We start from the raw sequence: 11102 nt of genomic DNA, 5'->3' as shown, positions 1-11102 counted from the left end.
GGGGTACTTTTCGATAGTGCTGCAAGCTCTGGTGAATCACAAGGGACATTTCACCAACATCAACGTGGGATGGCCGGGAAAGGTACATGACGCTCGCATCTTCAGGAACTCTGGTCTGTTTCAAAAGCTGCAGGAAGGGACTTTATTCCCAGACCAGAAAATAACTGTTGGGGATGTTGAAATGCCTATAGTTATCCTTGGGGACCCAGCCTACCCCTTAATGTCATGGTTCATGAAGCCGTACACAGGCAGCCTGGACAGTAGTCAGGAGCTGTTCAACTATAGGCTGAGCAAGTGCAGAATGGTGGTAGAATGTGCATTTGGACGTTTAAAGGCGCGCTGGCGCAGTTTACTGACTCGCTTAGACCTCAGCGAAACCAATATTCCCACTGTTATTACTGCTTGCTGTGTGCTCCACAATATCTGTGAGAGTAAGGGGGAGACGTTTATGGCAGGGTGGGAGGTTAAGGCAAATCGCCTGGCTTCTGGTTACGCACAGCCAGACACCAGGGCGGTTAGAAGAGCACAGGAGGGCGCGGTACGCATCAGAGAAGCTTTGAAAACCAGTTTCATGACCGGACAGGCTACGGTGTGAAAGTTCTGTTTGTTTCTCCTTGATGAAACCCCCCGCCCCTTGGTTCACTCTACTTCCCTGTAAGCTAACCACCCGCCCCTCCTCCCTTCAATCACCGCTTGCAGAGGCAATAAAGTCATTGTTGCTTCACATTCATGCACTCTTTATTAATTCATCACACAAATAGGGGGATGACTACCAAGGTAGCCCAGGAGGGGTGGTGGAGGAGGGAAGGAAAATGCCACACAGCACTTTAAGCACAGCACTTTAAAAGTTTACAACTTTAAAATTTATTGAATGCCAGCCTTCTTTTTTTTGGGCAATCCTCTGTGGTGGAGTGTCTGGTTGGCCGGAGACCCCCCCACCGCGTTCTTGGGCGTCTGGGTGTGGAGGCTATGGAACTTGGGGAGGAGGGCGGTTGGTTACAGAGGGGCTGCAGTGGCAGTCTGTGCTCCAGCTGCCTTTGCTGCAGCTCAACCATACACTGGAGCATACTGGTTTGGTCCTGCAGCAGCCTCAGCATTGAATCCTGCCTCCTCTCATCACGCTGCCGCCACATTTGAGCTTCAGCCCTGTCTTCAGCCCTCCACTTACTCTCTTCAGCCCGCCACTGACTCTCTTCAGCCCGCCACCTCTCCTCCCGGTCATTTTGTGCTTTCCTGCACTCTGACATTATTTGCCTCCACGCATTCATCTGTGCTCTGTCAGTGTGGGAGGACAGCATGAGCTCGGAGAACATTTCATCGCGAGTGCGTTTTTTTTTTCTTTCTAAGCTTCACTAGCCTCTGGGAAGGAGAAGATCCTGTGATCATTGAAACACATGCAGCTGATGGAGAAAAAAAAAGGGACAGCAGTATTTAAAAAGACACATTTTATAAAACAGTGGCTACACTCTTTCAGGGTAAACCTTGCTGTTAACATTACATACATAGCACATGTGCTTTCGTTACAAGGTCGCATTTTGCCTCCCCCCACCGCGTGACTACCCCCTCAACCTTCCCCCCTCCCTGTGGCTAACAGCGAGGAACATTTCTGTTTAGCCACAGGCAAACAGCCCAGCAGGAATGGGCTCCTCTGAGTGTCCCCTGAAGAAAAGCACTCTATTTCAACCAGGTGACCATGAATTATATCTCACTCTCCTGAGGATAACACAGAGAGATAAAGAACGGATGTTGTTTGAATGCCAGCAAACATACACTGCAATGCTTTGTTCTACAATGATTCCTGAGTACGTGTTACTGGCCTGGAGTGATAAAGTGTCCTACCATGAAGGACGCAATAAGGCTGCCCTCCCCAGAAACCTTTCGCAAAGGCTTTAGGACTACATCTAGGAGAACCGCGAATGCCAGGGCAAAGTAATCCTTTCACATGCTTGCTTTTAAACCATGTATAGTATTTTAAAAGGTACACTCACCAGAGGTCCCTTCTCCGCCTGCTGGGTCCAGGAGGCAGCCTTGGGTGGGTTCGGGGGGTACTGGCTCCAGGTCCAGGGTGAGAAACAGTTCCTGGCTGTCGGGAAAACTGGTTTCTCCGCTTGCTTGCTGTGAGCTATCTACAACCTCATCATCATCATCATCTTCTTCTTCGTCCCCAAAACCTGCTTCCGTATTGCCTCCATCTCCATTGAAGGAGTCAAACAACATGGCTGGGGTAGTGGTGGCTGAACCCCCTAAAATGGCATGCAGCTCATCATAGAAGCGGCAAGTTTGGGGCTCTGACCCGGAGCGGCCGTTCGCCTCTCTGGTTTTCTGGTAGGCTTGCCTCAGCTCCTTCAGTTTCACGCGGCACTGCTTCAGGTCCCTGTTATGGCCTCTGTCCTTCATGCCCTGGGAGATTTTGACAAAGGTTTTGGCATTTCGAAAACTGGAACGGAGTTCTGATAGCACGGATTCCTCTCCCCAAACAGCGATCAGATCCCGTACCTCCCGTTCGGTCCCGTTCGGTCCAATCGCTCTTTTGCGATTCTGGGACTCCATCATGGTCACCTGTGCTGATGAGCTCTGCATGGTCACCTGCAGCTTGCCACGCTGGCCAAACAGGAAATGAGATTCAAAAGTTCGCGGTTCTTTTCCTGTCTACCTGGCCAGTGCATCTGAGTTGAGAGTGCTGTCCAGAGCTGTCAGAATGGAGCACTCTGGGATAGCTCCCGGAGGCCAATACCATCGAATTGTGTCCACAGTACCCCAAATTCGAGCCGGCAAGGTCGATTTAAGCGCTAATCCACTTGTCAGGGGTGGAGTAAGGAAATCGATTTTAAGATCCCTTTAAGTCAAAATAAAGGGCTTCATTGTGTGGACGGGTGCAGGTTTACATCGATTTAACGCTGCTAAATTCGACCTAAAGTCCTAGTGTAGACCAGGGCTCAGCAGCTGTACTGCTAGCAGAAAATGTCATCTATATAGAAAGCCCTTCAACATGCAACAGCAAACTCTGAAACTGAATGCATCCGATGAAGTGAGCTGTAGCTGACGAAAGCTTATGCTCAAATAAATTTGTTAGTCTCTAAGGTGCCACAAGTACTCCTTTTCTTTTGTGAAACTCCCTGTAGATCCATTATCACATGACATGGCTCAATCTGTGCTACTGGGCTAGAATTCATTTTCTGTGATGCTACTAGATAAGATTATCCTTACTGTGCCTTAGAAATAAGACTCTTAACATCTGAGATTGCTGTTTTGGAATTCAATTTACACTTCTTCCTTCATTCTATTTCTTTCCCATGTTTCTATATTTCCTTCTATTCTCTCTCTCTCTTTTGGTCTTTTCTCTCTCTTCCCCCTGCTCCATCTCCCCTCCTTCTGCGAGAAGACATGATAATTGAAAATTTGAAAAGGGGTGAGACAGACAGACAGAGATAGATAGAGAGGAGAGTCCAATTATTCTAACAAGCCAGTGCAGAGAGAATACTGAATCTGAATTTGCTCTCCTGCACCTTAAATCCATTCCTCTTGCACCTCAGCCCAAGGCATAACCTACCAACTTTGGGGCTAATATCTAGCCTGGGATTCAAGAAATCAAAGTTCAATTCCCTGCTCTGCCATAGACTTCCTATGTGACCTTGGCCAAGTCCCTTAGGTCCAGATCCTCAAAGGTATTTAGGTGCCTAACTCCTATTAATTTCAATCAATTAATGGGACTTAGTCACCTAAATACCTTATCTACCGTACAGAGTTTTGTTGACAAAAGGCAGCTTTTGTCGACAAAACAGTGGACGCGTACACACTACAATGTGACTTTTGGTGGCAAAAATGCCCTATTTTGGTGACAAAATAAAACCACCCCAATGAGAGACATAAGGCTTTTTGCACAAAAGTTTTGTCGACAAAGTGCCAGTGTAGACACCACGCTTGATTTTATTGCTTTAATTGGCCTCTAGGAGGTGTCCCACAAAGCCCATCCTGACTGCTTTGGTCAGCAGTTTGAACTCTGTTGCCCTGCAGTCAGGTAAACAACCATCTGTCCCTTTCTGTTTAAAGCCCCAGGAATTTTTGAAATTCCATTTCCCATTTGCTCGGTTTGGAAAGGTCTCATTGCATCTTACAAGGTGACCATGGCACCTTCATGCAGCAAATGCTCTCCCGTTTGGACCTCTGTGGAACTGCAGGATCTGCTCAGTATTTGGGGAGAGGAGGCTGTGCCTTAGGCACCGACTTCCCCTCTACCCCGGGGGGCGGGGGCGGCGCTCTACTCCCACACCATCCCAGGTCCTGCCCCCACCCTGCCTCTTCCCACCCCTGTTCCTCCCCTGCCCTACTCCCACCCCACCCCTTCCCCCAAGCCCCCACTCCCACTTCATCTGGCCGCTAGGCCGCACAGCCCTGAGCCTGGGGGGCAGGGATTGACTCTGGCCACTATGCCACACAGCCCCGGCTGGCGGTGCGCAGGCACAACTGCGGGCCAGACCCATGACACAGCCTCATTAACTACTTCTGAAATTGGCTTTGAAAAGTGACTGGCTTATAAGGCTTTCTGCATGTTGTTGAAGTTCAGAGACTTGATGTTTTGCAGTCTTTTCACGTAGTTTGTCAGCATTGACTTTGCTGATCTGTCTGGCAAACCAATCTCCTCCACTTTTACCAATTATAGCATTGGGAAGCTTTCCTTCTTCATTAGCTTTTTTGCAAGAGGTGCACTAGTAGCCATCTTTTGTAACTTCAATAAATGAGAAAACTTTACCAACAAACATTGCAAACTGTGTTTAGGTTTTAGAGACACTGTTTCTTCAGTAGGTAGCTGTATTTGTGCTTCGGGCTGGTCAGAGGTAGATGCACCACTTGAACCTTCAGTTGACATGTTGATGTATTCTTGGTGTGTTCTTCACCTTGGTTAGTTTTTGAGGCCTTTGAGTGGAAAAAATAGTTGCATTGGTTTTTGTCTTTTCATTTTGACCTGCAACATATAAAAGAGATATGAAGAAATTAAATATTTTGTTAGGATAATGCAAATTTAACATAAGGACAATGCAAATTACACCAAAACACATAACAGGTCTAGATTTCTAAAACAAATATTTAAAAAAATATATTTAATTTAAATTGACTTTTGAAAAGTAAGCAGTCTTTGGATAAGAGGGAAATCCTCTCATGGATCAGTAATGAGAAACAAAGCGTAGGAATAGATGGTCAGTTTTCAAAATGGAGAGAGGTAAATCATAGTGTCCCTCCGGGGACTGTACTGGGAACCAATGCGGTTCAACATATCCATAAAAGAGCTGGAAAATGGGCAAACAGTGAGGTGGCAAAATTTGCAGATGATACAAAATTACTCAAGATAGTTAATTCCAAACCAGACTGTGAAGAGTTACAAAGGGATCTCACAAAACTGGGTGACTGGACAACAAAATGGCAGATGAAATTCAATATTGATAAATGCAAAGTAATGCTCATTGGAAAACAATCTCAACTAAACATACAAAATGATGGGGTCTAAATGAGCTGTTACCACTCAAAAAGCAGATCTTGGAGTCATTGAAGATAGTTCTCTGAAAATATCCACTCAATGTGCAGCGGCAGTCAAAAAAGCTAATGGAATGTTAAGAACCATTAGGAAAGGGGTAGACAACAAGACAGAAAATATCATAAAGATGCTATATAAGTCACTAAAACATAGTCCAACAAAAAATGTTCCTTTAACGTGCTCCTCACTTTTCCCTCCACCACACCCCATTCACCATTGTTGTCCTTGGTCAGTGGAGACTCAGTGTTCAGAGATGCTTTCACGTGAGTTTACCTCCCAGGGCAGGGGGTGGTGAGGAGGGGAGAAGGCACCTTGCTTGTCCTCTAGCTGCTCACCGCTCGCTCTGGCCACTGTTGTTCATTGTGCCACTGTTCACTCCACTGCTCTGTTGCAGATGACCCTGCGCTGTCGCCTTCTCCTGCCACCTGCCATTGCGACCTCTGCGAGTTGATCTCTTGAGGTTCCACCCAGCTCTCAGTGGGGGATACTAACTGCTAGTGCAGGCTGGGCTGTCTCTTCCACAGAACCACTGTCCCACAGCAGGTCTAAGCACTTAGACCTGATTATCGGTGATTTCAGCTGTAGTGGTCACTTAACAAAACAAAAGACTCTCTATCAAGCCTAATCAGCTCTATCTCAAAACAGTGGAGAGGAGCAGGTCAAATAGTACTTGTTACTCTTAGGCAGACCATCAAGCAAAACACCTGTCCCACTTTCTCGCTCCACTGGCATCCGAACCCCCTGCTTAGCAAGTGCATTTCAGTTTAGGGTGAAGCACCCTCAACCAGGACAGGCTAAGCACAGTTCTGCTTCCCTTCACTCATACAATAAGGGTAACAACATTTCATTAACACTGCATTCAGGTGATTTGTAACCCAAAACCAGCCAAAATTGACCACTTGGGCAACACAGCTCTGTCTGCTGGATACTTAGGCAGATTAGGTGTGTTCATGTAAATAAAATCTGGTACTGAAGCCTTTCCCCGTAGCCCCCCAGCTCATCACTAGCTGTCAGGGAGAGCTCATTAAACCTTGCTTACAAATCCTAATTTGAAATTATTAGGTTGGCCAACACCACTAAAAGGAATGCACTGACATTGTCGTAAAAACAACAGCTGTGTGAGGAAGCTAGTCTTTGTTCATACATTTCAAACCTATTATGTTTTTTCAGGTACAAGTATTTTATCATAGACTGCATATGCTAAAGTGTGTATTAATGTTTCCATTTCAATTCAAATTTCCAACCAATGACTAACTTGGCAACACTGCGTGTAACTAGTTGACAATTAGTGGGGGTGCTGAAGAAATTCCGGGGTCGAGGAGGATGTAGGGAAATCCCTGGCAGGGAGTGGAGGGAAGCCAACAGGCAGGAGAGAAAAGAAAATCAGGAGTTCATTAAGGACACTACTGTGTGGATGATTAAAGTAATTTAAGAGCAAATGCAGATGCTAAATTCCTTAATAATGCTGCAGACTGAGCAGATGCATGCCCGCTATCCCTGCAACACATTCAGAACTCTTTTCTATTCCCCGACCCCAAACTCTGCCCACACGGTCCTTTCCGCTTTCTGGGTGTTCTTGGTTTCCCATTCATGCCACCCCCTCGGACAACTTTCAAAATGATAGCTGGACCTACACACACTTCTGAAAGTCTTCTCTTCCTTGGTACCGCCTTTCCCACCCTGTGTGTGTGTGTGCATGTGTGTTGTTTTTTTGTGCAATAGAAGCAAAGTTTTTGAACAATAACTAATCTTTACTTGTGTCCGACAAATTGAGATACCAGGCACTACCAAGACGTACAGAGGCAGTTTAATCATTTGCTTACTGGAATTTAAGGCCCCAGATTTCACAATTGCTTCCTATGAAAACTAGATGTAACATAATGTTGCAGTACCAATCATAGATATATACATTACTGGTTCTCATTTTCAAAATGTTGACTCAAAACCTGATTTGAATTGCCCCCCTTTGGGCCCCTCTGATAGCCCTGGTATCTGGCTGCTCAAAATCAGCAGCCAGGTGGTCTGCCTCAGCACTCCACCCATGAGCAAACCTTTCACCTTTAGCTTACATAAGAACATAAGAATGGCCATACTGGGTCAGACCAAAGGTCCATCCAGCCCAGTATCCTGTCTACTGACAGTGACCAATGCCAGGTGCCCCAGAGGGAGTAAACCTAACAGGTAATGATCAAGTGATCTCTCTCCTGCCATCCAAACAAAGGCTAGGGACACCATTCCTTACCCATCCTGGCTAATAGCCATTAATGGACTTAACCTCCATGAATTTATCCAGTTCTCTTTTAAACCTGTTATAGTCCTAGCCTTCACAACCTCCTCAGGCAAGGAGTTCCACAGGTTGACTGTGCGCTGAGTGAGAAGAACTTCCTTTTATTTGTTTTAAACCTGCTACCCATTAATTTCATTTGGTGGCCCCTAGTTCTTATACTATGGGAAAAAGTCAATAACTTTTCCTTATTCACTTTCTCCACACCACTCATGATTTTATATGCTTCTATCATATCCCCCCTTAGTCTCCTATTTTCCAAGCTGAAAAGTCCTAGCCTCTTTAATCTCTCTTCATATGGGACCCGTTCCAACCCCTAATAATTTTAGTTGCCCTTTTCTGAACCTTTTCTAATGCGAGTATATCTTTTTTGAGATGAGGGGACCACATCTGTACGCAGTGAGATATTCTCCATCTTATTCTCTATCCCTTTTTTAATGATTCCGAACATCCCATTTCCTTTTTTGAGTACCACTGCACACTGCATGGACGTCTTCAGAGAACTATCCACGATGACTCTGAGATCTTTCTCCTGATTAGTTGTAGCTAAATTAGCCCCCATCATATTGTATTATAGTTGGGGTTATTTTTTCCAATGTGCATTACTTTACATTTATCCACATTAAATTTCAATTGCCATTTTGTTGCCCAATCACTTAGTTTTGTGGGATCTTTTTGAAGTTCTTCACAGTCTGCTTTGGTCTCCAGTCATTGGGTACAGTAACTGATTTAAAGGACAGGTTACAAACCATAGTTAATAGTTACACAATTTCACATTTGAGTTCTTTCAAAACTCTTGGGTGAATGCCATCTGGTCCTGGTGACTTGTTACTGTTAAGTTTCTCAATTAATTCCAAAACCTCCTCTAGTGACACTTCAATATGTGACAATTCCTCATATTTGTCACCTACAAAAGATGGCTCAGGTTTGGGAATCTCCCTAACATCCTCAGACGTGAAGACTGAAGCAAAGAATTCATTTAGTTTCTCTGCGATTACTTTATCGTCTTTAAGTGCTCCTTTTCTATCTCGATTATCCAGGGACCCCACTGGTTGTTTAGCAGGCTTCCTGCTTCTGATGTACTTAAAAAAGATTTTGTTATTACCTTTTGAGTTTTTGGCTAGCTGTTCTTCAAACTCCTTTTTTGGCTTTTCTTGTTACATTTGTTCAATATCTTCATAAATGATCTGGAGGATTGTGTGGATTGCACTCTCAGCAAATTTGCGGATGATACTAAACTGGGAGGAGTGGTAGATACGCTGGAGGGCAGGGATAGGATACAGAGGGACCTAGACAAATTGGAGGATTGGGCCAAAAGAAATCTGATGAGGTTCAATAAGGATAAGTGCAGGGTCCTGCACTTAGGACGGAAGAACCCAATGCACCGCTACAGACTAGGGACCGAATGGCTAGGCAGCAGTTCTGCGGAAAAGGACCTAGGGGTGACAGTGGATGAGAAGCTGGATATGAGTCAGCAGTGTGCCCTTGTTGCCAAGAAGGCCAATGGCATTTTGGGATGTATAAGTAGGGGCATAGCGAGCAGATCGAGGGACGTGATCGTCCCCCTCTATTCGACATTGGTGAGGCCTCATCTGGAGTACTGTGTCCAGTTTTGGGCCCCACACTACAAGAAGGATGTGGAGAAATTGGAAAGAGTCCAGCGAAGGGCAACAAAAATGATTAGGGGTCTGGAACACATGACTTATGAGGAGAGGCTGAGGGAACTGGGATTGTTTAGTCTGCAGAAGAGAAGAATGAGGGGGGATTTGATAGCTGCTTTCAACTACCTGAGAGATGGTTCCAGAGAGGATGGTTCTAGACTATTCTCAGTGGTAGAAGAGGACAGGACAAGGAGTAATGGTCTGAAGTTGCAGTGGGGGAGGTTTAGGTTGGATATTAGGAAAAACTTTTTCACTAGGAGAGTGGTGAAACACTGGAATGCGTTGCCTAGGGAGGTGGTGGAATCTCCTTCGTTAGAAGTTTTTAAGGTCAGGCTTGACAAAGCCCTGGCTGGGATGATTTAATTGGGGATTGGTCCTGCTTTTGAGCAGGGGGTTGGACTAGATGACCTCCTGAGGTCCCTTCCAACCCTGATATTCTGTGATTCTATGATTGTATGATTTTTACATTTAATTTGGCAGTGTTTATGCTGCTTTCAATTTACTTCACTAGGATTTGACTTCCACTTTTTAAAAGATGCCTTTTTATCGCTCACTGCTTCTTTTGCATGGTTGTTAAGCCACAATGGCTCTTTTTTAGTTCTTTTACTGTGTTTTTTAATTTGGGGTATACATTTAAGTTGAGCCTCTATTATGGTGTCTTTGAAAAGCATTTATGCAGCTTGCAGGGATTTCACTCTAGTCACTGTACCTTTTAATTTCTGTTTAACTAACCTCCTCATTTTTGCATAGTTCCCCTATATTAGCTTCACAAATATTATGCAACATATAACACTCGGCTATGACTATGGGTATATTACCCTCATTGAGGCATCACCAGTGTGCCTTTAATATGCCAAAGGCATAGTCCATGGTCATCCGGCACCTGCTCAGCCTGTCATTGAACTGCTTCTTACTGCTTATCCAGGTTTCCCATGTAAGGTTTTATGAGCCATGGCTGTAAGGGGTACTCCAGGTCTCCCAGGATCACTATGGGCATTTCAACATCCCCCAATGTAATCTTCTGGTCTGGAAAGGATATCCCCACTTGCAGCTTTCTATACAGGCCGGTGTTCCTGAAGATACGTGCCTCATCCACCTTCCCAGACCACCCCATGTTGATGTCAGTGAAATGCCCATGGTGATCCACAGGTGTCTGCAACACCACAGAGAAGTACCCCTTCCTATTGGTGTACTCCTTCTCAAGGTGGTTTGGTGCCAAAATTGGAATATGTGTGCCATCTATTGCCCCTCCACAGTTAGGGAAACCCATTTCTGCAAAGCCATCCACTATTTCACACACATTTCCCAGAGTCACGGTCCTTTGTAGCAGGTGGGGTTCATTTGGGTGGGGTCCAGGTGCAGGTGGTTGGGGCTCAGTGGGGAGGGTTCTGGGGGGGCTCATTGGGGTGGCACAGATGCAGGGGAGGTGGGGCTTGTCAGGTGAGGGTTCGATGGGCCTCCTTAACAGGGGAGTCCCAGCTTCTGCCAAGGGGATGCTGCGTGCTGGGCTCCAGCTTCCCCCCTGCCCCCGCTTCACCCATCCCCTTCTCTTCCCCATCCCATGCCCCTTTCCCACCACTCCATCTCCTCCCCAGGCTTGAGGGGCAGGGGGAAAACCACCCCCCAG

At 45.8% G+C, this 11102-nt stretch overlaps 1 protein-coding gene across 1 annotated transcript; it reads right to left on the bottom strand.

Annotated features, from left to right (window-relative positions):
* Positions 1 to 766: 766 nt before the first annotated feature.
* On the bottom strand, positions 767 to 2636 carry LOC140905704 (uncharacterized). The gene is made up of 2 exons (XM_073329144.1): positions 1989 to 2636; positions 767 to 1400 (listed from the first exon to the last, which is right to left on the bottom strand). The coding sequence occupies exons 1-2, from the start codon at positions 2578 to 2580 to the stop codon at positions 1315 to 1317; spliced, it is 678 nt and encodes a 225-aa protein (XP_073185245.1). The 5' UTR covers positions 2581 to 2636; the 3' UTR covers positions 767 to 1314.
* Positions 2637 to 11102: the final 8466 nt, after the last annotated feature.

The sequence above is a fragment of the Lepidochelys kempii genome, chromosome 1, assembly GCF_965140265.1.
Source record: "Lepidochelys kempii isolate rLepKem1 chromosome 1, rLepKem1.hap2, whole genome shotgun sequence".
NCBI lineage: Eukaryota > Metazoa > Chordata > Testudines > Cheloniidae > Lepidochelys > Lepidochelys kempii.
The sequence above is the reverse complement of the archived record's forward strand: the minus strand, read 5'-3'. Positions and strand labels throughout refer to the sequence as shown.

What these genes read in the sequence shown, in the direction of transcription:
- LOC140905704 (XM_073329144.1), bottom strand. Translation starts at nt 2,580, where the DNA reads ATGCAGAGCTCATCAGCACAGGTGACCATGATGGAGTCCCAGAATCGC. An exon ending in AGGCGGAGAAGGGACCTCTG is followed by an intron (nt 1,401 to 1,988) that starts GTGAGTGTACCT and finishes TTTCTCCATCAG; the next exon opens with CTGCATGTGTTTCAATGATC.